Source organism: Pristis pectinata, chromosome 2 (assembly GCF_009764475.1).
Source record: "Pristis pectinata isolate sPriPec2 chromosome 2, sPriPec2.1.pri, whole genome shotgun sequence".
Taxonomy (NCBI): domain Eukaryota; kingdom Metazoa; phylum Chordata; class Chondrichthyes; order Rhinopristiformes; family Pristidae; genus Pristis; species Pristis pectinata.
Genome location: NC_067406.1, coordinates 33,062,181 through 33,088,877, shown reverse-complemented (window position 1 = coordinate 33,088,877; position 26,697 = coordinate 33,062,181). Strand labels below are relative to the sequence as shown.

At 40.8% G+C, this 26,697-nt stretch overlaps 1 protein-coding gene across 1 annotated transcript in view; it reads left to right on the top strand.

Moving 5' to 3' along the window:
* LOC127580526 (A disintegrin and metalloproteinase with thrombospondin motifs 12-like) overlaps positions 1-26,697 on the top strand; it is a 391,205-nt gene that overhangs the window by 201,634 nt on the left and 162,874 nt on the right. The window contains exons 4-8 of the mRNA XM_052034119.1: positions 6,649-6,845; positions 17,076-17,159; positions 21,001-21,125; positions 22,669-22,818; positions 24,014-24,157. Of these exons, the coding sequence (XP_051890079.1) occupies positions 6,649-6,845; positions 17,076-17,159; positions 21,001-21,125; positions 22,669-22,818; positions 24,014-24,157 (700 nt within the window). The remainder of the gene's footprint in view (positions 1-6,648; positions 6,846-17,075; positions 17,160-21,000; positions 21,126-22,668; positions 22,819-24,013; positions 24,158-26,697) is intronic.

Here is a 26,697-nt window from a genome sequence, read left to right as displayed (position 1 = left end):
AAGCTTTTATTTATGTACCATGATGGGCTGGAAAGTGCTAAGAACTCCCCAGAAGATTCCTAGAGAACCATAGCTCCCGGTGGAGCATGTTCCTATTCTGCATTGTGGGAGTCAAGAATGCTACATTGCAAGTTGCTTAACTATGGGACCAGATATCTGAAAAAGAATAAATAACAAGAACTAGGATGTTATAGCCTACCATAAAGTTTCCATACCCTCTCATGGTTAACTATTTCTGTTGAGGAGTTCAGCCTCCTATCTAGATTCTTTCTTGTAGTTGTATCCCAGATCTTGGGGAGAGAGACCTTGTGAATCACCCTTGTGGTCTGCTCCCATCTCTGCTGTGTGTAAATCCACTAAGGTACAAAAATAGACCAAGTTTTGGATGGTTTTGTGGTATAGGCCATCCCAAGTAATGAATGGATTTCGTTAAATTGATTTTGTCCGTAAGTCAGAAACTACACAAAAAAATCACTCAATATGGTCACCACACCTCCACGGTATTGTAATGAATGGTATCAAAAGCACATAAGAAAGAACGATTACTAAAGGTAGAGGGAGAGAGGAAACTAGTTCTGCTGTTTAGAGGAATGAACATATGTCAGACTTTTGAATTTAATAATATTGTTTGTATGTCCATTAGTCATGTGTTTGTAACCTGAGGACAGCCTGTATTGAGGAATGCCTTGTGAATAACATTAAATGAAATGCAGTTTTATATCCATGAAAACAAAGGCAGAAGATAATCTTCACACTTTGCACAGAATCCCATTTGCAGAGAAAGCACTAGTTAAAAATAAGGAAACTATTATTTTGACAGGATTACAGACCATAATGAAAAATAGAAAATGTCAGCAGAATAGATTGCTTAAACAATAATGTTTGCAATTATCTACAAAGAATGTAAAGATAAAGGAATTACTCCTCTTTAAAATAAAATTGCTGATCAAAGAGAATTAAAGAACTGGAGTGATGAACCTTGATATTAATGTATTAATTATCATTATTGACAGATCTTGTTCTTTGCACTGGCACTAAATTTATTTTCAGCAAAACAAGTTTTTTCCCTGCTATCCTTTATACAGGTTCTCCCCAGGTTATGAACACCCAACTTATGTATAGCCCGTATATACAGATGACTGTACAGGAAATGGGCAGTCTGGATTTGCTGCCTGCTACAGGGCTGCAGACATCTTCTACCATGTGAAAACTCTGTTTGCAACCATATTTCCAAGATGTGAACCATTTGGTTTATGAACAGTGCACAGGAATGGCAATCTGCCATAACTTGGGGAGGATGTGTCATTGAATTTTATGAATTATCTTCTTTCTACACAATCAAATGAAACAGTTTCACACAGTCACTATAATTGTTACATTCACAGCATTGTTTGAAGGAAGAATTGATCCTACAATCACAAGTGATCAGGCAAATCTATTTTACACATTATGATGAAAATAGGTTAAGGGAACTGAATCTCATCTTCCCAGGGATAAAGGAGCAAACCACTGACATTGAGCACTGATGAAGGGTCTCTGCCTGAAGTGTTAACTCTATTTCACTTTCACAGATGCTGCACGACCTGCCCAGTGTTTTCAGTACTTTTAGTTTTTATTTCAGTTTTCCAGCATCTGCTGTTCTGTTTGGATTTTTATTTCTAGCACTTACATAGATCACTTACTGGATTACAGAAGTGCATTATGTCTACTAAATGGCAAATGCTGAGATTTTTTCCCCCAGCAGCAATCTGTCTGAACCTTAAACAAGGAGCTGAAAATTGCATTTGACCCCAAACTGGACATCAGAGTATCCACTGTGATGGTAGGAAATGGGAACTCATTGCACATCAGAAATGTACTGTCCAACATAAGAGAAACAGACATTTGGTTGTCATGAATGAAACAGATATTTGTTTTTTCACTAATAAACTAGTGACCTGTCTGAAGGCTGCTTATGTAAAGATGGGTAATTTGAAACAAAGGCAACAGCAGTTTTTTTTACCCTCAGGGTAGGTCATCTCTTTGCCATACCTGGGCTAATTCATTGATAACAGCCAAAGTGTAACTCCTCGCTGAGACACACAAAAAAGCACAGATGCTCATTGCACCAAAGCTCAAATTCACCAGGCTGCACCCGTTGGTTTTTTGGAGACCTCATTACTCATTTTACTCTTAGAGAAGCATGTTTGAATCGGTCATACACCAAAGTCAAGTAAATTTCCACTTTTGTTTCTTACCCTTGCATCTAGAATCAGAATAAAAGATAGGATATTTTTTAGTTACATGTACATCGAAACACAGAGTGAAATGCATCTTTTGCGTAGAGTGTACTGGGGGCAGCTCACAAGTGTCACTACACTTCCGGCACCAACATAACATGCCCACAACTTCCTAACCCGTTATGTCTTGGGAATGTGGGAGGAAACTGGGGCACCCAGAGGAAACCCAAGCAATCACGGTGGGAACGTACAAACTCCTTACAGACAGTGGCTGGAATTAAACCCAGGTCACTGGCACTGTAATAGTGTTACACTAACCACTACACTGTCGTGCCTGCCCATGCTTACCATATTCAGATTGGGATTCATTATCCATTCTCTCCTGTTAAGCTTTGACATAGTTGAGCAGGCAGTTACTGGTCAGATGTTTTAGAACAGAACAGCACAGCACAGGAACAGGCCCTTCCCCCAAAAAGTTGTGCCAAACCAATTACATTAGTAACAAAATGCCCAACTAAACTAATCCCTTCTGCCTACACAATGTCCATATCCTACTATTACCCTCACATTCATGAGCCTAAGAGCTTCTTGAACACCCTTATCGTATTTGCCCCCACCACCATCCCAGGCAGCACATTTCAGGCACCCACCACTCTGTTTAAAAAAAACCTTGCCCCACATGTCTCCTTTGAACTTACCCCCTCTCACCCTAAATGCATGCTCTCTGGTATTAGACACTTCAACCCTGGGGAAAAGATACTGGCTGTCTACGCCTCTCATAATCTTATAAACCTCTATCAGATCTCCCCTCAGCCTCTGCCGCTCCAGAGGGAACAACTTAAGTCTGTACAACCTATCCTCATAGCACATGCCCTCTAATCCAGGAAGCATCTTGGTAAACCTCTTCTGCACCCTTGAAAGCCTTAACATTCTTCCTACAATGGGACGATCAGAACTGAATGCAATGACTCTTGAACTCAATGCTTCAACTAATGAAGGCAATCATGCCATATGCCTTCTTTACCACCCTAACAACCTGCGCAGCCACTTTCAAGGAGCAGTGAATTTGGACCCCAAGATCTCTCCGCTCATCACTGTTAAGGGTCTTGCCATTAACAAGGTGCAACACTTCACATTTGGCCAGGTTGAACGCCATCTGCCATTTCTCCACCCATATCTGGAACTAATCTATATCCTGCTGTATCCTTTGCCAGTCTTCTACGCTATCTACATCACCAATCTTCATATCACCTGCAAACTTACTAACCCACCCATGTACATTTTCATCCAGGTCATTCATATACATCACAAACAGCAGAGGTTCCAGTACAGATCCCTGAGGAACACCACAAGTCACAGACCTCCAGCTGGAATAAGTCCCTTTGACCACTACCCTCTCTTTTATGGACAAGCCAGTTCTGAATCCAAACAGCCAAGTCACCATAGATCCCATGCATCTTAATCTTCTGGATGAGCCTCCCATGAGGGACCTTGCCAAACACCTTACTGAAATCCACATAGCCAATATCCACAGCTCTCCCTTTGTCACCTCATCAAAAAAAAACAATAAGAAAAGATGCAATCACTCTGATGGGATTATACTACAGACCTTCCCCCCCCAAGTAGCCACCAGGACATTGAGGAACAGATATGCAGGCAGATTAGCTAAAGGTTTAAAACTAATAGGGTTGTTGTTGTAGGGGACTTCAACTTCCCCGGTATAAATTGGGACCTCCTCAGTATTAGAGGTTCAGACGGGGCAGAATTTGTTATGTGCATCCATAGGGTTTCTTAATTCGATATGTAAATAGTCCAATGAGAGGAGGGGCTGTACTGAACCTGGTGTTGGGTAATGAGCCTGGCCGGGTGACCAACCTTTCAGTGGGAGAACAGTGGCCACAACTCAAGTTTTAAGATAGCTATAGATAAGGATAAGTGTGGAGCATGCCAATATGCTAGGCCATCTCAAGGTAAAGGAAGAGGTAGTGCAGCACAGGACCTCTTCTCCCTTTCTACCTATGTCATTGGTGCTAATGTGCACCACAACCTCTGGCTGCTCACCCTCCCCCTTGAGAATTTTCTGCAGCCACTCTGAGACATTGTTGACCCTAGCAGCTGGGAAGCAACACACCATCCTGGCGTCTCTTTCATGGCCACAGAATTTCCTGTCTGCCCCCCTAATTATCGAGTCTCCAATCACTATTGCTCTGCCTGACTTTACCCTTCCCTGCTGAGCCAGCTACAGTGTCACTGACCTAGCTGCTGCTGTGCCCTGATAGGTCATCCCCCCCAGTAGTATCCAAAGGGGCATACTTGTTGCTGAGGGTTGTGGCCACAGGGGAACCCTGTACTGACTACTTACTTCTCCTGGTGGTCACCCAACTACCTGAAGCCTGTACCCTGGGTGTGACTACCTCGATAGAAGTCTCATCTATGAGGTTTTCAGCTTCATGGATGGTCCCGAGGACATCCATCTCCAATTCCATTTCCTTGACTTGGTCAGTCAGGAGCTGTAGCTGGATGCACTTCCTGCAGATGTCATCAGGGAGACTGTGAGGTTCCCTGAATCCCACATCTTATAGGAGGAACATTCCATGCCCTAACACCCATCCTTCCTGCACTGAATCAAGGACTAATAATTTGCAGACAACAAAATAAAGACCTTACCTACGCCTTCTCACTGAAGCTTTTTTTTAACAGAGCTGCTCTCACACACCCCTCACCAAGGCCACTTACTCAGCCAAAGCCTCAGTCCCCCACTCAAACAATGAACCACTCCTAACCCTAGCTTCTTTTTATTGGCTGCTGCCAATTTGCTAATTAGCCAATTATTACCAACAATATGCAAGTGTGCCTCTTTAAGGGTCCTGCTCACTGAAAATGAACACCAAGCACAGAGACTCACTTCTTTTGAAAACTCCCACCTCTTGTTCCAAGTCCCAGCTCCCATTCACTGAAAAAATTTAGTGGGTCATGTATAAATCAGATTGGGTAAGCAGGGCAAATCATTCCTCAGTGAATTGCATGGGTTTAAAACAATTTGACTGCTTAGTGGTCACTTTCTCTGAATTATTTGTTACCACCTCTGGAGTAATGTTGCTGTAATACAATGCCCCACTTCACCTTTCTCAATGCTGGTCATTGGGGAGATAAAAAAGCATAGGCTGATGGAAGCTATAAGAGTTTGATGCTTAAGAATGAAATTGAAAGTTTACTGCTTTTTTTTAAGGTCTTTTTGTTTCGCTTTTCATGTATTGACTGATAATATTTGTAGTGGCACTTCAGTTGCAGTACTGCTCCTACTGCATCCTAAAGACTTGTTGTTGACAACTGCTGCACTATTTGTTGCTTCATAACATTGTGCAGTGCTGGATCTAAAAGAGGAAGATCTCATGCAAGCAAAAGCTGTGGTGGTACCACCACATTCCACTGTACTGCTGCTGCAAAACAACAATTTCACGTCATATGTCAGTGATAATAAATCTGATTCTGATTCTGACAGTTGGTGCTCATTTTGTTTTGTATCCGTCATAAAGATACAGCACAAAAATGGGCCCTTCAGCCCACAGAGTCCACACAGACCATTTTTATATTAATCCTACTCAAACCCAACTTATTCTCCCCACATTCCCATTAATACCCCTCAGATTCTACCACTCATCATCACACTGGGGGAAATTTGCAATGGCCAATTAACCTATCAACCTGTGTATTTTTGGGATGTGGGAGGAAACCAGACCACACGGAAGAACCCACAGGGGGCACCGGAGGTCAGGAGTGAACCAGGGTTGTTGGAGCGGTGAGTCAATGGCTCTACCAACTGCACCACTGTGTTGCTGTGAGTTGAGTATGTGGATCAGCTTGAGTTTTTCAATAAATGCCTTGTTGGTGATTCACAAGAGTGACTGAGTATTCTACCCTCCTCTGGTGCTTAGAATACTACTACCCTCAGTGGTGATATTGGTGATGATGATGACAAAAACAAAGTAGGAAGTTGGGTATAGATAAGGCAAAGTAAAGTGGAAGAAATTTAAGGACAAACTACAATACATGGATGAGGGCTTGTTGGAAAATATCCTTGAGGCTCATTCAGGTCAGAGGCTAACAATGTGAAACTATATATAGGCAGATGAGGATTTGGATTGATTGGAGCTAATTGGAAGATGAGATACCTGCTTGACATTCAAAGCATATATTGAGTTTGGAGCTTGTTAAAGCATGGATTGATTCTCAATGGGAGAAAGACTTGGATAAGGGGAGAAGTTGGCAATATTGTGGAGATTGAATACTAAGGTACAAAAACAGTAATTGTTTGGGACACTCATTAGGCCAGGCAGCATCTGTGAAGAGAAGAACAGAAGGAACATTTCATATCAATGATCGGATGAGTGTATTGCTAATGCATATGTTTTTTTTCATCTGTGAACAGATTCTTTCAATAATATCCTGAAGCCAGAGAGACAAAGAGAGAGATGGGAAGAGATTCATAGAAAAGGGCGCAGAATCTCCCAGCGATCAATCAGCAAAGAACGATGGGTTGAAACTTTAGTGGTTGCTGACACCAAAATGATAGAATACCATGGCAGTGAAAATGTACAGTCATACATTTTCACGATAATAAATATGGTAAGATCAATTGAATTTTATATCCTTGTTTTTTTTAAGAAAATAGAACCATGAGTAAGTGATTCTGTCTGTCAGACCTGCTCAGCCATTCAATGTTATGGTTGATCTTTTACCCATATTAACTCTATATTCTTTGATTCCATTAATATCTGAATATCTATTGATCTCTGCCTTAAATATACTCAGTAGTTGACGCTCCGCATCTTGGGTAGTGAATTCCAAAGATTCATAACTCTTCTAGGTGAAGAAATTTCTTCTCGTCTCTGTCCTGAATGGCTGACCCCATACTTTGAGTCTCCGACCCTTGGTTCTGGACACCCCAGCCATAGGAAACATCAACCTTGTCAAGACCCTGGAGATGAGATTACATTAGATTAGATTATTAGATTAGATTCATTTATTATCATATACACCAGCGTGCACTGAAATTCCTTGTTCGCATGAAGCTCACAGAATAAATAGTGTACGTGGTAATAATAAATGGAGCAATAAACACAACAACAAGCACAAAGCAGAAGAATAGTGCAAATATCGTAGTGCAATCTGAAGTAGTGCAGAAAAAAATCAAAAGTGACTAAAGCGGAATAACCGAGAGAAGTAGAATTAAGTGTCCAAGAATGTGACAGCGCCTCTTGAAGGGAGTTTTGCGGCACAGTAGTGTACCGGTTAGCATAACAGTATTATAGCGCCAGTGATCTAGGTTCAATTCCCACCACTATTGGTAAGGAGTTTGTACGTTCTTCCCGTGACTGCATGGGTTTCCTCCGGGTGCTCCGGTTTCCTCCCACATTCCGAAGACGTACAGGTTAGGAGCCGTGGGCATGCTATGTTGGCGCCCGAAGAATGGCAACACTCGCAGGCTGTCCCCAGCACATTCTCAGTAACGCAAAAAGATACACTTCATTGTGTGTTTCGATGTACGTATGACTAATAAATAAATATCCTACCTTATGGAAGAGGTTTGGTCCCCCACTGCTATTGGACTCCTGAACCTGTTTGGTTCAAGAGAATGATAGCAGTGGGGAAGAAACTGTTCTTACGTCTGGACATCTGGGGTTTCAATCTTCTGTATCTTCTCCCAGAAGGTAGAAGAGAGAAAAGGGAATGGGCAGAGTGACAGGCATCCTTGACAATACTATTAGCCTTCCTGAAGCAATGCACTGTGAAGATGGACTGGATGGAAGGAAGTGATGAGCCTGTGACGGACTGGGCAGTGCGTACCACTCTGCAGGTTCAGTTGGTTAAGACCAGAGCAGTTGCAATACCAGGCTGAGATGCAACCCATCAGAATACTTCCTATGGTGCATCTGTAGAAGTTTGAGAGAATCCACATGGACAACCTGAGTCTTCTCGGTCACCTAAGAAAGTGAATATGCTGATGTGCTTTCTTCATCACCGTATCAATGTGAAGGGACCAGATGAGATCGCTGATGATATGCCAAGGAACTTGAAGCTATCAACTATATCAACAGCAACTCCCTTGATGAGGAGAGGGTTATGTTCACTCGCTCCCCACCCACCCCCCACTTTCTTAGGTCGACAACCAACCCTTTTGTCTTGCTGATGTTAATGGGTAGGTTGTGTTCTGACACCATGACACAAGGTTTGTGATCTCTTTCCTGTACTCTGTCTCATCATTTATTGTTGATCTGGCTGATAATGGTGGTATCATTGGTGAACTTAAAGATTGAACTACCAATGCACCTGGCTCAGACAGTCTACATGTTTCAATGAGATCACCAATTTCTGAAATTTCTAAATTATTTTTTTCTGAAGTAAACAAAATTGGATGCTTTAACTGATTTCAACGCTTCACCAGGCCGAAAGTCCTTGGACTCACTTTGCTGCTGCCATCTGCTCCTGCCTCTGTGGCATTATTTGACATTTAAGTAGTTCTTGTGGGCAAGTTACGAGGATGTTTCCAGGAATGGAAGATCTTATTCATGAGGAAATATTGGAATACAAAATTATGTGTAGGCAGAAGAGTACAAAATTATGCAACACCTGGGTAGAGTAATTAGGAAGCACTTGTTTCCATTAACTAAGGGCAAAGAACAAGGGGCCTGGATCTGAAGCCTTTAGAAGAAGGCCTAGAAAGGAAGTGAGGAAGAAATCCTCTTATCCAGAGTGTGGTAGTGGTCTGGAACTCCCTGCATCAAAAGTGGTTGTGGCGGAAACCTTTATCACATTTAAAAAGTGCCTGGATGTGTATTTGAGGAGCTGTGACCTGCAGGACTAAATTAGGATTAGATTAAGTGGCTTTTTTTTACACTGGAAGAAAAACACTATGGCCTCGTTTCGTGTTGTAAATTTTCATTGATTTCTCTGTATGTTGGAAATAACTAATTAAATGATTAGTTTACTGAAAAGCTTTGTTTAATTTTCCCCCGTTTTGAGAAAGAATTTCTACCATTTTCTAATCCTCTTTATCTATCTGAAAACAGTATAACACAGTAAATGCTGAAAATATTCAGCAAATCAGGAAGTATCTCTTGAGAGAGAAACAGGGCTAGTATCTGGGTTAACTTTTTTATTAGATTCATTCAGCTCCAGGCATTAGCTATCCTAACCTTGACTCTACTGTCAAATGTATTAAGAAAAATAAATTAACCTGCTCTCCCATCTCAGTTATTCTTCCCCATGGGTCAGGTTAGCTCTTTCTCCTTGAGTATCAGATTGTGGCATTTCCTCAGTTTAGGTTCCTACTCTTTCCCAGTCCAGACCCTGTAGCTCACCAGATCTCTTCAAGGCCTTTAAATTCTTTCTTAAACAATCTATTTCAGTTATTGCTGGATGAACCAGTACCAATAAGGACCATTCATTATATTGGGGTAAAGGAAAATCCTGACCACGCCTATTTCCATCTGTTCCATCCCTGTCTGGGATAAGACCCAGTTTAAAATTTAGGAAAATGTCAATTTACAAAAAATGTGAGTGAGTAGAAATAATTTTGAAGAGAGTTTATAAATTGTGTAATTGACTTGGGAGATATGTTGCCTTCTGAAATATGATGATACAGTCACTACATCCCTGGGGAAGTGTTGACAATCGCACACATTCTGATGCAGCAATGTCACTGGACAGACTTTGCAATAGTGATTAATGTTGAAATATAAATTCTGTTACATTTGCATGTCAAAGTCGAGTTTATTATCATATGCACAAGTATATGTATGCACAGGTGCAATGAAAAACTTACTTGCAGCAGCATCACATGAAGACTATGGAACTAGGAAAAGTAGGTGGGGTGGTCTTGGGGATAGTGTGCATTACAGTGGAGGAGGTGTTGGATATCTTAAACGGTATGAAGGTAGACAAATCTTCAGGGCCTAACCAGGTATATCCAAGAACACTGTGGGAGGCTAGAGAAAAAATCGCAGGAGCCTTGGCTGAGATATTTGCATCATCGTTAACCATGGGTGAGGTGCCGGTAGACTGGAGGGTATTGACTGTTGTGCCTTTACTTAAGAAGGGCATCAAAGAAAAAACTGGAACTGTAGGCCAGTAAGTCTAACATCTCTGGTAGGTGTTACTGGAGAGGATTCTGAGGGATAAGATATACGTACATCTGGAAAGAAAATGGTTGATTTGGGGTAATTAGCATGGCTTTGTGCATGAAAGATCACGTCTTATGAACTTAATTGAGTTTTTTGATAAGGTGGCGAAGAAAGTTCATGAGGCCAGAGTGATGGACATGGGTCACTGAAAGTGGAGGCACAGGTAGACAGCGTGGTGAAGAAGGCATTTGTCATGCTGGCCTTCATAAGTCAAGGCACTGAGTATAAAAATTAGAAGGTCAAGGTACAGTTGTACAGGATGCTGGTGAGGCTGCCCTTGGAGTATTGTGTTTAGTTTTGGTTGCCCTGTTATCGGAAAGATATGATTAAACTGGAAAGGTTTATAAGGATGTTGCCAGGACTTGAGGGACTGAATTAGAGGGCGAGGCTAGACAGGCTAGGACTTTATAAGATCACCTCTACGCTCTAAGGAGTAGAGGTGTATAAAATCATGTGGGGCGTAGGTAAAGTGAATGCACACAGTCTTTTTCCCAGAGTTGGGGTATCAAGAACTAGAGGGCGTAGGTTTAAGGTGAGAGGGGAGAGATTTAAGAGGAACTTGAGGGGCAACTTTTTTTACACCAAGAGTGGTATCTGTGTGGAATCAGCTGCCAGAGGAAGTGGTAGAGGCAGGTACAATAATAACTTTTAAAAGACAGTTGGACAGGTACATGGATTGAAAAGGTTTAGAAGGTTATGGACCAAACGCTGGCAAATGGGACTAGCTTGGATGGGGCATCTTGGTTGGCACGGACCAGTTGGGCCAAAGGGTCTTTTTCCATGCTGTATGATTCTATGAATCTATGACTCTGTCACAGGCACATGACATCATATAAGCAGCAAACACAAGAAATGCATAAATTAAACATGAAGTATACACAATTCTTACAAGAAAGAACACAATTAGAACAAAACAAATAAAGTCCATTTTAGTGCAAAATGATCAGAGTGGTCATGGTGTTGCTACACTAATATAGCGATTAGAGTTTTGCTGGTTGGTTCAAGAACCAAATGGTTGAAGGGAAGTAGCTGTTCTTGAACCTGGTGGTGTGGGACTTCAGGCTTCTGCATCTCCTGCCCAATGGGTGGCTGTGAGAAGATGACATGGCCCGCATGGTGGGGACCTTCTTGGTTGTTGCCTTCTTGAGACAGCGCCTCCTGTAAATACTACCAGTGGTGGGGAGGGATGTGCCCGTGATGTATTGGGCAGAGGCCACTACTCTCTGCAGCTTCTTATGTTCCTGTGCACTTGAATTACTGTACCAGACAATGATGCAACCAGTCAGGATACTTTCAACAGTATATCTGTAGAGGTTTGTTGGAGTGTTTGGTGACAAGCTGAACCTCCTTAATCTTCCAAAGACGCTGGTGTGCTTTCTTTATGACTGCATCTGTGTGCTGGTCCCAGGACAGGTCATCTGATATGGTAATGCCCAGGAATTTAAAGCTGCTGACTCTCTCCATCGCCGATCCCCCAATGTAGACTGGCACATGTTTGTCCTCCTTCCCCTTCCTGAAGTCAACAATCAGCTCTTTAGTTTTGCTAATGTTGAGCGAGAGGTTGTTGTTGTGGCACCACTCAACCAGGTGCCCTATCTCGCTCTGGTAAGCTGACTCCTCCCCACCTGCGATTCGTCCAGTACTCGTAGTGTCATTGCTGAATTTGAAGATGGCATTGGAGCTGTGCTTAGCCACACAGTCGAGAGTAGAGCAGTGGGTTAAGCACACAGCCTTAAGGTGCATCTGTGTTGATGGTCAGCAAGGAGGAGATGTTGTTACCAACCCTCACTGAGGTTTGCCGATGAGGAAGTTGAGTATCCAGCTGCAGAGGGAGGTACAGAGCCCAGGTCTTGAAGCTTGATGATGAGCTTGGATGGGATGATTGTGTTGACCGCTCAGCAGTCATCGATGAACAGTAGCCTGATGAGTTCCTGTTGTCCAGATGGTCCAGAGCAGAGTGAAGAGCCAGAGAAATCGCAACTGCTGTTGACCTGTTGTGGTGGTGGGCAAACTGGAGCAGATCCAGATCCTCTCTGAGGCAGGAGTTGATTTGTGGCATAACCAATGTCTTGAAGCACTTCATTATGGTTGATGGTAGCATCGCTGGATGGTAGTCATTGAGGCAGGTCACCACACTCTTCTTGGGCACTGGTATTACGGGTGTTTTTTGAAGCAGGTGGGACCCTCAGACCACTGAAGCGGGAGGTTGAATATGTCCGTAAATACTCCAGCCAGTTGGTCCGCACAGATCTTTAGTACTCGGCCAGGTACACTGTCTGGACTAGATGCCTTTTGTGGATTCACCCTCTTGAAGGATGCCCGGACGTCGAGACTGAAACTACAGGGTCATCCGGAGATGTGGGGGGTCCTGTGGGTGTGTCATAGTTCTCCCTATCAAAGCATGCAAAAAAGGTATTGAGCTCATCCGGGAGTGCTGGGTCATTGCCACCCATACTACCAGATCTCTCCTTGTAGGAAGTTATATTGTGCAAGTCCTGTCATATTCAGTTTTTGGTGAATTAATTTATTCCAGCAAGAAGAACTGCAATTTTTTTCATGGCGTGATTGGAGACGAGAAAATCATCAGCTGGGGTCTGATTGCTATCAAGTTAGCCCAGCTGTTACTGAATGTGGACTTGATTGAGTCCAGCTGTGATCCTCCATCAGAAATGTATTTTCCTTGACAATTCACTTTCCAAAAATCTGGCATGCACTAAATCCAATGACCTATTTTATCGCCAGCATTCCACGTATGTACAGAGGGACCGCAAGTAAAAGTGCTGCCTCACAGCTCCAGTGACCCAGGTTCAATCCTGCCCTCTGGCGCTGTCTTGTCATTTTCATTCTATGACTGCGTGGGTTTTTTCCAGGTGCTCTGGTTCCCTCCCGTATCCCAAAGATGTGCGAGTGGGTTGGCTACTACTAATTGCACCTACTGTGTAGGTAACTCAGAATATGGGGGAATTTGGGGGGAATGTGGGGAGAATAAAATGGGATTAGTGTAGGATTTGTGTGAATGTGTGTTTGGTGGTCAGCACATACAGTGGGCAGAAGGGCCTGTTTCCATGCTATATGATACTATAACTTATCATTTTTACCACATCAACTCACATTAGTTCCTTGTCCTTCATTGCATTGACATTAACATTATTATTTCTTCCCTTCTCATCGTAACTGCCTCCAGTATAATCATCTCAATCTGCCCCTGGCCACCAGTCCACTGCAGTGGTTGGACATTTAACCTCATCTTTTGGGAATTCTCTTCCTCACTACTGATGCTTTGGCTGATGTCTCCAAATCTCACCACCCCTCACCTCTTCGGCTTTCAAGGGTTTTACAGAACTTATCTTATTATACAGCTTGCTGTCACTTCTGCTGTGTTCCCTGAGGGCTGACGTTCCTTTAAGCCTGTAATAAGTATTATCTGTTACTCCCTCTTTGGTTCCATATTAAAGTTACAGTTTTAATATCAGGCTTTATCATTCAGCCCTTGGTTATTCATATTTATATCCACTGATCTTCAGGTGATATTGCAGTGGCTGGACACTGAGAATTGCAGAGTAAAAAGAGGGAAATTCTGCCATGTGTCCTCCTGAAGCTGCTTTTCTTAATGAGAGAAATTCTTATTGTTAATAAACTAATGGTTGTTGTGTCATAATTCGTCAGGATGTGCCTGCATATATAAAAGATAATTTACATGAATCCATTCAACCGACTGGTACAAGTACTGAGCTCATTCAGAGGATTGAACCACATGTGACAAGAATGTACACAGCTTCATGATGCAAATAAAGTTGCTATTATGTGTGGATGTATTCCTCATTTAAATTGGGATCTTACTTCATGATCTCTTGTGTGCTACTATATTGTGTTATTAATATGCAGTGCATCAATACAAGCCTCAGGGATGTTACCTGACGAGGTGAAGTACATCCATGGGAGAAGATAGAGCTCAGTTTTAATGGAAGTATATAAAATATTAATTATAATAACCGATTCAGATCAGCTTATTGTCATATACACCAGAGTGCAATGAAATTCCTTGCTCACGTGAAGCTCACAGAGTAAACAGTGCACATGGTAACAATAAATACAACACATACAGTGATAAATGCAAAACAACAGAATGGTTTAAAGATAGCAGTGCAATCTGAAGTAGTGCAGAAAGAAACGCTGAAGTGACAATATTGGAATTTAATTTTTTTAAAATTAAATTTTATTTACAGCGTGGTAACAGGCCCTTCTGGCCCAATGAGTCCGCACCACCCATGTTAAACCCAAATTAACCTACCTGTACGTCTTTGCAGTGTGGGAGGAAACTGGAGCACCTGGAGGAAACCCATGCAGACATGGGAGAACGTACAAACTCCTTACAGACAGCGACGGGAATCGAACCCTGATCGCTGACGCTGTAATAGCGTTGCGCTAACTGCTACGCTACCGTGCCGCCCATCCACTTCCTTAGGTTAACACTTTTAGCCGAGAGAGGCAGAATTAAGAGTCTGAGAATGTGGCAGCTCTACCGGGAAGGGGATGTGAAAGAGGTGATTGGTTCAGGAGTCGATAGCCTGCTTATCCAGGTTTTCAAAATCCTGTATCTTCTCCAAGAAGGTAGAAGAAAGAAAAGGAAATGGCCAGAGCGACAGGCTTCCTTGACAATACTATTCGCCTTCCTGAAGCAATGCACCATCAGCATGGACTGGATGGAAGGAAGTGAAGAGCCTGTGGGCAGTGTTTACCACTTTCAGTAGGTTCTGTCAGTCCAGAGCAGAGCAGTTGCCATGATAAGCAGAGATACAACCCATAGAAGCATAGAACCCGTCAGAATAGTTTCTATAGTACATCTGCAGAAGTTTGAGAGAATCCTTGTGGGCAAGCTGAATCTTCTCAGACACTTAAGAAAGTACATATGCTGATGCACTTTCTTAATCACCGCATCAGTATGGAGGGACCAGGTGAGGTTGCTGGTGATATGGATGCCAAGGAATTTGAAGTTATCGACCATCTCTACGGCACTCCATTGATGAGGACAGGGTTGTGTTCACCCTTCCACTTCCTTAGGTTAACACTTCTAGCTCTTTCTTCTTGCTGACATTAAGTTTGTTGTTCTAACATCGTGACACAAGGTTCGCAATCTCTTTCCTGTACTCCATCTTGTCACCGTGGCTGATCTGGCCTATAACAGTGGTGTCATCAGCGAACTTAAAGATTGAGTTGGCCACAGTCATGGGTGTACAGGAAGTCGAGCTGCAACTTCATAATTCAATCAACAAGATATTTGCAAAATAAAGTGGAAATGTATTGTGTGTGATTAAATGTGCTTGTAGTCAAAACTTGTATGAGTACATTGTTTGGAGACTTACTCTGTGGTGGTGGTCTCAGAGTGAATCAGCCTGTTTGTAATCGAAGTTATATCTGTCCCTGAGCTGAGGTTCTTACCAGATGTCTGCACTATCATAAAGACCTTTAATTTCCACCTCTACAGTATCATCCAAGTAGGCATAAGCTGCTGAAATCTGATCAGTTATTGTTGCCTCTGGACTATTTCATCACACTCCTGTCCAGCCTTCAAAACTCTGCTGCCAGCGTCCTAAGTCACACTGTTCAGTTCCAGCATCATATCTGTGCTCCACTGGCCACCAGTTAGGCAATGTCTCAATTTTGTGATACTCATCCTTGGATTCAGGTACATGTACCTCCATGGAATTCATAATCTAGTTCCACATCCTTCTGAAATATTTAAGGGATAGGTAGTTTTGCAGTTAAGTTGCTGGATTAGTATACAGAGGCCTGGACAATTTATCTACAGAGATGATTACCAGACTATTAACATATCTGTTTCACTGAAGTCCTCGGGGAAGGAAATCAGCCATCTTTACCAGCTCTGTCCTATGTGTGACTCCAGATCCACCAATGTGGTTAACTCTTGACTGCTTTCCAAAATGATCCAGCAAGCCACTCGATTTGTAATTAAACAGGTAATTATGCTGGATATGCCGGTAACATCCACACCCTGTGATGAAATGGAAAACATCTGCTTGCCCCAAATGAAGCCTCTTGAGCATCTCTGATATTGATCATTGGCTGTTCTTAAAGGTCATAAGGTCTGGAATTCCCTTAATAAATCCTTACATCTCTGCACCTCTCTTTCCCACTTTGAGATGCCTTTTAAAACTAAATTCTTTGACCAGCTATCGAACATCATTCCTGATGTCTCCATATGTGGTTCAGTATCAGATTTCATTCGATAAAACTTCTATAAATGGCTAGAGATTTATTTTACTAGATGTGAAGGTGCAAAATAAATATGTTGTTTTAGTTGAAGTTTGAAATTGTAGAAATCAATAGCACAGAAGGAGACATTTGGCCCATCAAATCCATGCCAGCCAAATATGGACTAACACTTCCTGTTCTTGATGCGTATCCTTGTAGGTTATGCCTCTTTGAGTGTTCAGTGTACTGTTGCAGTATATTGTATTTGTGATAGGATGTGAGAGGCAAAACAATGCCTTGGAACTCATGCAAGAAATAGAATGTCAGTCATTCATTAACCAAGGTTAATGTGAGGAAGCAGTGACTGAACAACAATTCTCGAAAGCCAAATATGTTTCAATCTGTGTTAGGTTTCTGAATTGAAGAACCAATTAATTTCTCTCTCATGACATTGCCACAGGTTGCAAGCTTGTTCCATGATCCTAGTATTGGCAATGCAATCCACATCGTATTGGTGCGTCTCATTTTATTAGAGGAAGAAGAGGTATTTGTATTGTTCTTTCATATTTTTAATTTTAAACATTTATTTAATCAATTTAGTTATTAAAATAAATTTGTGCAATTTTAAATATAACTTAAAATAATCAACATTTTATTTATTTGTTTAGGCCATCGGAAGACAGATATTAAAAACTCAAAAGCACAATTATTAATTATCATTCCTGATTTTAAGTAATCTCTGATGGATTGCAGTGTCCTTGACGTTTTATTGAGCATCATAGTTCTAAACAATGTTTTACTCAGTTCTCTTTCTCAGTCATGGTACTGTGAGGAATCCCCTGATTATTAATTATCAGCTGTGAATTAATATTAAAATCTTCATGTTATTACTATACAAGCTAGAGACCATACAGTTGACCAATAATGTCACTGAAACATTATATTCTCTTTCTCTCACTTTGTACTTGTATTATTCTAATAGTATTCCCTTGTCTACCTTCGCCAGAGATCAAGAAAAGGAGATGAAATAGCACTGAATTATAGCAAAGGCCACATTGCAAAGTCTAGCAGCAATAGAACAAAGCTCCACAAGCTTGTGAAGCTGACAGTTGGCCAGGGCATGCAGAATAAATGGCCCTGTGCCATATCACAGTCAGATGTGCAGGCTGATATAACCTACAATTAGCTGGAATACTTATCAGCAAGATTGCAGATAACTGAAGGTAGGGTCCAAAGTTAACAAAGTGAAGAAGTTCAAAATTAGTCTCCCATTACTGATTATTTGCTTCTTTCTGATTGGCATGGTCAAAAATTGCATGGAAGATTTGCCCGCTGTAATATTGGTACATCATAAGCAAAACAGGAAACCAGACCAATGTTTGAAGGATATGGATTAGGTATCCAAACAACTTGTTTTGAACATTTTCCTTGATTTGAAATAAATTAAGCAATATATTTAAAAAATACTGCCAGTCAACATTTAGCAAATTTTATGCACTTTTTAAAACAAAAAAATGCAACTGTCAATTTCATAATTTTACAACATTGAGAAATCTCCAGAGAACTCTATCTTACCTGTCAGATTCCAGTACTGGTGGTTTTTGTGTCCCTACTTATCACCCTCCATAATCAGTCTCTGCCTTCACCTTTCACACCTCCTGACCTGACTCCATCTGCCTTTTTTACTTGTCTGCTCCCACCTATCACCCTCCTGCCTCTGTACCCTAACTCAACCCCACCACGCCCCCACCTGGCTACATCTGTTCATCACCCTTCGACCCCTCCTCAGTTGTCCTATCACCTGCCGGCCCCTGTCTCACTGCTCCCCCTCTCCTCTTTATTCCAGCACATTAGCCTGTTCTATACTGACCTCACATTCATTCAAAGTCTTTCTTGCTAGTAAAGTATTCATTAAGGACCTCCTCTACCTCCTCTTCCTCCAGACACATTTTTTACCCCCCCCATCCCTGAGCTGTCCTACTCTCACTCTAGTTATCCTCCTGTTCTGCACATATGTGTGGAATGTCTTGGGGTTTTCCTTAATTCTACTCACCAAGGCCTTCTTACGTCCCCTTCTAGCTCTCCTAAGTCCCTTCTTAAGCTCCTTCCTGGCAAACTTATAATTCTCAAGAGCCCTTCTTGATTTTTGCTTCCTAGATCTTAAATATACTTCCTTCTTCTGCATCTCTTGTCAACTATGGTGCCTTTACCCTACCATCCTTTCCCTGTCTCAGTGGGACAAACCTATCTAGAATCCCATGCCAGTGTTCCCTAAACAGCTTCCACATTTCTTTTGTACATTTCCCTGAGAACATCTGTTTTCAATTTATGCTCCCACATTCCTGCCTAATACCATCATTACTAGCCTTCTCCCAATGAAAAACTTTCCCATATCGTCTGTGACTTCCAGTAATGAAGCTTCGTGCAAGATGCTGTGATGTCTAACAGATTGACCTGTTTGTACCTTTCGCTGCATGAGGTCACTTATGAAGTGGGGTTCCTGGTGTGAATTGCAATATGTGTGAAATGACTACCGAGACCGGAGATTGCTGCTTCCATCTCTCACCCAGGTTTTCCTTCACCTCCAAGGCAATCTTTTCTGTAGCTGGTCAGTGGTTGCCACAGGGAGCGATTCTTTTAAGGCCTGATTGCCTTAAAAGCAGGGCATTGACGCAGCAGCTGTGAAATGCCTGGGTCCTGTTTTGGCACAGTATGGAAAATGCCACGGAGTTATTTTTAATGTATTTTGCCCAGTTCTGCATTTTTTTTTCTTTGGAGATCAAAGTGGACCATGTTCAACAAATGTTTATAACACCAAAAGAGGTTGAAACCCAATTTATAGACATACCAATAGAAATGTAGAAAGTGCAAAACAGAATCAGGGAGATGTATTAAAAATATAATTACTATGGAAGGATTAATTTAAGATGAAGGTAAACTGTTTATTTGTAAATACTACCTTTCCAAATATGAAATTAATGTACTCAGTCCAGATCTGCTACTCTGATTCAAAGGTTATTTGCAGTGAAGGTGTAATGCAAGAAAAATGAAGCTAGAGATATGTTTCTATAATGGAAATGTTTGAGGGGTAAGAGATTTTTAAAAAATTTCAGTCTTTAAGCAAATATGTAGACTGTGGAAACCTTTGATGTTTGAGTGTATTCATTTATTTGTTATGAGAAATATCCTCTACTCCTGTCCTGAAGGCATAACTTGTCCTTTGATAGGGTTCCATACCTATCAGGTGTACTTTGATACTTCGCCTAAGTGTTAGAAATTGCTATTAATCCCATCAGTAGTGGCAGGATTTATTCTTTGCAAAATTGAATTGCTTATCCAAACGAAAATAAGTTAGGAAATACATTGCTACTTGATCTGAAATGAGAAAGAAGTAGGTTAACTATTTCGATATTTGTCAGAATCTAATTGTCAAGGCCCAATTCTGGCAAATGATTTCCATTTGAAACAAAACCTTTAATCTCTTTTTAGTTGTGACTGGACCTATTTTTGTTTGGCATTACCTAGTAGGTTTCCAAAATGCCAATTTTTGTAGATTTTTCTTCAAATGAAAGCCCTTAGCATAATGTGGACAAAAATTGGTTTAATTCAATGGGTGGTTTGCTTGAGTGCTTTATATGCCAATCAATAACTCACCTTATGAGTGAACAGGAAATCAGATGCTACAGCTGTTAACAGTTGACCTACAACAAAGGCGTAAAGGGGATGGCTGGTATGATTTTAGGGGAATGTTCCAAAGCATTTATTAAGATTCATTTAATTATTAATATAGAGCAGGAATGTGATAAAAGTCATCCCAAAGCTGCCAAGACTGCTTCCAGTCTTGCCTTTAAGTTCTGGTTCTGATAGTTTCCAGTCCTATGGGATGATCAGATTTATCATGAACAGGTGCTGTTCCAAAGACTACCAAAATGCACCTGAAGTATTAACTATATCACAACACGAATGAGTGAGACAGTTTAGTGAAGATCCCACCTGTTTCTGAAGAGAGCAAGAGCCTCATAAATCACACCCACAAAAGACACAGTGTGCTGATCTTGGGCAGAAAGTTGGCCGAAAGTGGCTCTTTGCAACTTTAATCTCACTGCTGCCCATTTATGCTGAAGAACCATGCAACTGTGTGCCTGAAAGACAGACCCTGTGTATTTGAGGAGCCTTCCTTTGGAAATTTTGCATGGTGTCCACCCAGGTCGATGGACCAGCTTAGACCCAATACATATGAAAAGATTTCCTTTGTCATTGTCAATTAGTCACTGGAAAAGTCTTCAAGATAACCTGTTGTGTCCATTTATGTAAATTATATTCAGCAAATTATTGCTGCTTCTAAGAGTGTTTTGTTTGAATAACATTGTTACAACCCTTTACAGAAAGAACTAAAAATCATTCATCATGCTGACCATACACTTTCCAGTTTCTGCAAGTGGCAAAAGAACATAAATCCTAAAAGTGACTCCAGTCCAAATCATCACGATGTGGCCGTGTTGTTGACTAGGTTAGTTTGTTTTTTCAGACTGATGATAATAAAGATCGGAACTCATGATCAGAAAGCACTGGCCAGCATAGAAGGCTGGTTTTCAAAGGGGAAATGGCTTTTCATTTTGTTGATATCAGAAACCAGCAAGGTCAATGGTGTAGATGATGGGCCAGGTATAGTTGTAACCTGTGTGGCATCTTCACACATGCAAGCAGTTTGTAGGGCACTTCCGGGTTTGCCTGCTGGCACAGTGCAAATTCCAGGTTGAGTCATGCTTAAATTTGTGCACTTTGTCAGCAGGTAAACTTGGAAAATTCTAATATCTAACAAGGGAGGATGCTTGCATACTATCCTTGCCCCTCACGCTCATCCATGTCGCAGGCTAAACCACCACCAGACTTCCACCTCCTCCATCCACGTACACACACCAATGCATAATGACACTGACCACACAACGAGTAGGTAAAGGTTTTTGTTTTGCTCCTAACTGTAGTGTCATAAGTTCCAATTTTGCTGATGTCTGCTAGAATAGTCAATGTACCTGTAGTCTGCAAATGAATTTTAAGCAATTCCAAAGTGGCATGTATTGGTGGAAGGATTATCTACAAAGATGTGAAAAGCCTATGGAAGTCTGGGGGATAAACTAAATGCATCTGCAGCCTGGAACTGAATGAGATATAGAATCATAGAAATACATGCTATGGAAAGAGGCCATTCAGCCCATTGTGTCAATACAATAAATTGACTTTGAATTTCAACTGTTTGCCTATTTTTGGTGCATAGCCCTGCAAATTACAGCTCTTCATGTGGTATCTGAGTACTGTTGAAATATGGCAAAGGTTTCTGTTTTTACCATCCTTTCAGGCAACGAGTCCAGACCCCCACTATCCATTGAGTGAAATAATTTCTAAACAGGGATATAGAAGGGAGAGGTTTGCACAAAACAATCAGAAGGAGGTGAATCCGAAGTTGTCAAAATCAATGCTAAAATCAGAGGGGTTAAGGATTCCTATTGTTAATGTGAATCATTTTTGACAGTGCACATACCACATGAAAAGCTTTAAGTTTTACTTCATCTCTTGTGCCTTTTCTGTCTGCATTAGAATAATTTAAGTCATACAGATTGGTATGTTTAATTTAAATGTGAATAATAGCCTTGGAAAGCAATTTATAAAACTAAAAGCATGAATCTTACTAGGATGTTACAGTACTTAGTTTACTGAGATATGAATTGTCTGTATTATATCTTTGAATGCTTTATCTGCTATCAGAATGTGTTACATTAAAAATGAAAAGCTTTTATGATTTTCTTAACTATTCTCTGCCTGATCTGTATGCATTAAGTTGTGGCTTTAAGCTAGTCTTTGTTGAAAAAGTGAATTTAATGGAAGAAATATGGTGGTTTGTGCTGACACTGTTTGTTACATTCCAGTTAATGCTGATGAAATTGGCAGCAAATATGGTCATAGAAGTCAACAGAAATATTAGAGCATGTTTAATTTATATCAATTCAGGAAATGTCGGCTAATTTTTAAATGAGCTCAATACCTTTTGTCTGCAGGAAGGATCTCTGTGCTGGGATGAATCGTCCTTGTGAGACATTAGGGCTATCTCATGTCTCAGGAATGTGCCAACCACATCGAAGCTGCAATGTTAATGAGGATTCTGGCTTGCCAGTAGCATTCACCATTGCACATGAGATTGGCCACAGGTATCTCATCTGTTATAAGCAGAGGGTGTAATTCTGTGCACATTTCATTTCAACTATGTAGATCTGTTGCTACGGAATTAGTTTGAATTATTTGAATAAGCTATTCTCCACTGAGATGTTCTCAACTGGACCACAGCTGCCCAAGATAAGGGAAGATTAAAATTACCTTGCATCTTATCCCTGATTGTTAGCCAATAGCAAGCACTGTGCCATAACATTAGAAGAGCAAAAGGTTAGACCAACTTCGATGCATCAATGGTGTGCTGGCAATCAACCAGTATTGGTTCAGTTGTGTCATGATAAGAGTCAGCAGGCACAATAGAGAACAAAACCATTTGAAAGATATGGAAAAAGTGTTGATTAGTTCCAGCTTATTTGCTATGTGGGTTTGCAATTGTGAGTTAATGTTATTTGCTTTGTTGTTTGGGCCCATTTGGTGTTCAGTCTGAAATTAATCAGCTACGTAAGTTGTCTTCTTGAGAGTTGAGGCAAATTAAACATTTGTAATGAAATTAAATGGCTTGACAGTATTAGATGTGTTTTTGAATTTCAAGCTCTTTGTTACATTATCAAAAGCTGTTTCCGAAATCTTAAAAGGATTTGAGTTCAGATTTCAGTGTGAAGATTATAATCTATGAATGATAAATACTACTGAAAAGATTATAGAGAAATCAAAGCAATAATGATATCAGATGGTATTATCATGGTATGTTGTAAACTATTACACTTGGGATCTGCTTCCTTTTCTAGAGAGGGGGAAACACATATGATTGAAAATGTTTCTTCTCTTTTTCTCTAGCTGATTTGGTTATATGCCTTCTTTGTTTCTTTTGGTTGTTTACACCATTCCTTGAGTTGAAATGGAAAATGACTGATCACTTACTGTCCCTCTCTTCATCTGAGCTAAGGGAAGATGAAGTTTTCAATTTTGAAGTTAGTTTAATTGTAAATATGTTTGTTAGTCAGAGAACATCTTCCCCAAAAGCACTTTAATTGAGGTTTTCCAGATGAGATTTTGCCTGAGGTCTAGGTATCACAATTTTAATCTTATGAATGTTTTAATTTATTATTCATAGAAATAAAAAAGATATTATTTGCAACAAGAAAGATGTATATAATTTTAAATCTCCCTGAAAGTATGTATACAACCTTACTGATAATGTCGCTCTTGAAATACATGCTGTTATCTTTGCAGTTTTGGCATCCAGCATGATGGACAGGGTAATGACTGTGAACCCATGGAGAAGCATCATTTCATCATGTCTCGACAATTGCAATATGATCAGTCTCCTCTTGTTTGGTCACACTGCAGCAAAGATTACATCACACGGTTCCTGGAGTGAGTAATTAATTTATACCTGCCATTTGAAAGTTTGAATTAAATAGTTCTCAAATTTCAGTTTTGTTTTGCTTGAAAATTGCCTCATTTTTCATGGAGAAAATTGCTCTGCTATAACATGACAAGGGACGACTTTACAGAGCAGAAGTAAAAGGGAGAAGTAATTACAAATGAAAAATTGCAAAGCTACAGAGTTTCTTAAAATTCTTTGGATTTTCTTTGAATATTTAGAATGGTGGATGCTCTATATTTTTGAGTACTCATTTTAAAATGGTGAGATTAGAGCACAATATTGAACAGCTCACAGCAAGCCATCTACCACACAGGCTATTTCAAGAAAGTCATTAAAGTGAAAATCAGAAGTAAATTTAAAGTTCTACTTCAAAACTAGACCAATAAGCAGCCATCTTGGTGATCAAAACAGTATTTACACAGGGCATTAATATTTTAAAAGATATTTTGTCTTGTGAAAAAGTTGCTGTGCATAATTTGGAAGTTAGCTTGTTGGTAGATTCCACTCATGACGAGACAGTAGGGTGTGAGCGGCCTGCACTTGGAGCAGAAGGAAAGGATGGGACAAATATCAATTCACGCATGTTCTTCTGGGGAGGTCTCAGATTATGAGTTTGATGAGACGGCTTTCAAAGGAAGTCTGATGGGAATACAGAATGAATTGCTTGATATATTTGAAACCTCACCAGAAGCATGCAATGTCTCGGAGCACCAAAGAATTTGGAATCGATCTTGTGTAAGACTTTGAGCAGAGCATGTAGACCAGACTTTTCCTCTGGGATACTAGCACACATGTTGACCTATCAGCCTTCTGCAATAGCATCACGTTGGAGCAGAGCATGAAATGGCAGATGGGAGATTGACATTAAGAGAATGTGCTTCATAATTAGCGGACATTTCTGCACTATTTGGCATGTTTTCATTATATGGATTTTGTTTCAGCATTGTGGCCCTGCACACTGTGACGGTCAGCTACAGGGTGAATGAGGAACTGCTGTTGTGCCTACTGGTATTGAAACTGGATGTTGTTTAGACACAGCCTGACCAGAGTGGCTGTCTAGGTTGTCTTCTTACTTCCTCTTTCTCTTACTTTTCCTTCTCCCCTTTTTTCTTCCTCATGCTTCTCCTCCTATCTGTGGACCCACATTGTACAACCATTCAAAAGGCCTGAGCTTTCACAATGATGCATCTTCAGTGTATACTCAATCTGCTGAGTACTGCAGAGCTCGCCTGAAGTGAGACAGGTAGAAGAGTTGGAGTTTCATCACACCAGTAGCCTGCTCCATCACATCTTGAGTGGAAGCATGGCATCTGTTTCCCAGATGGGTATGGGTTGCACGAAGAAGTCAAGAGCCATGTCATTTGCGGGCTGCCCCCAGAACACTCTATAAAAAAAGATGTATTTCACTGTGTGTTTCAATGTACATGTGACTAATAAAGATATCTTATCACCTGATTGCTGTTGTAGCCCAGTAGCCTTTGATTTGTTGAGGTTTCACTGCAGGTGACACTGTAGACTGTCACAGAATGAAGGCATCCTGCCTTCCACAAGACACTTGGTATCGTCTCACACTAAGTGGATATTGAAGGAGTGGAATTCTGTTTAGTTGTGAAACATCACAGAAATGATAAGTGCTTGTCTGCATTACAAAATGCTGCAGACAATGACAGTCTGTGCGGTGAGGACAGTCATAATGCACGTAATGCACATATTGCTCACCTGCTGCATCCGACAAGAGTGATAGAAATGTAGTCAGCCGTATCTGGAGAGAGGTTATGGAAAGAGGGTAAGGAAGATGATATTAAGGAAGAGATAAATGAGGCAGGAAGGAAAGGTAAATAAAGTAGTTTTTTATGTATGCAACAATCAAAACATAAAGTAATGAGTGTCTGCATTTAAATTAATTAATTTTCAATACCCCAGTTGTTGAGTGTCAATATTTAGACCTTACTTATTAATGGAGCTCTTTGGTTGAAATAGTCATGGTCTACTCTTTTTTTTATCATCCAAATGCAACATTCAGCGCATTGCAACAATGAGGCAAGGAACGGAATGTTGACTTTGTGATGTTAACCACAATTCTGGCAGCAAGTTTTGTATTTCTGTGTTTAACCACTGCTGAACCAACACCTAAGGTTGCTGTATAAATAATGTGGCATTGTTTGCTTCAGAATTATTTTTGCTGCATAATATCTTTTGTCAACAAAGATGGAAGCTTGTAAAACGTTAAAGAGAACATTGGTAAGACTCCCAGGACCTTCAAAAGCCCCATCTCTTATGAGAGACTAAATTGAATAGTGCTGGAAAACAGGTGTTTGATTCCCAATGCACAATTATCCTCTGGATATTTCATTGATCACAGGATCCACTTAAATATCATACTGCAACCCTATTAGCATGATTCCGATGATCAGCTGTTGCAGGCTTAACCATAAGGTCCAATCTTGGGCACTGTGTTCAAAGCCAGCCTGCATTTCTTAAAGAGCAATTTGTGAAAAAAGCTTTCCAAGGGCATCAGCAATTTGCT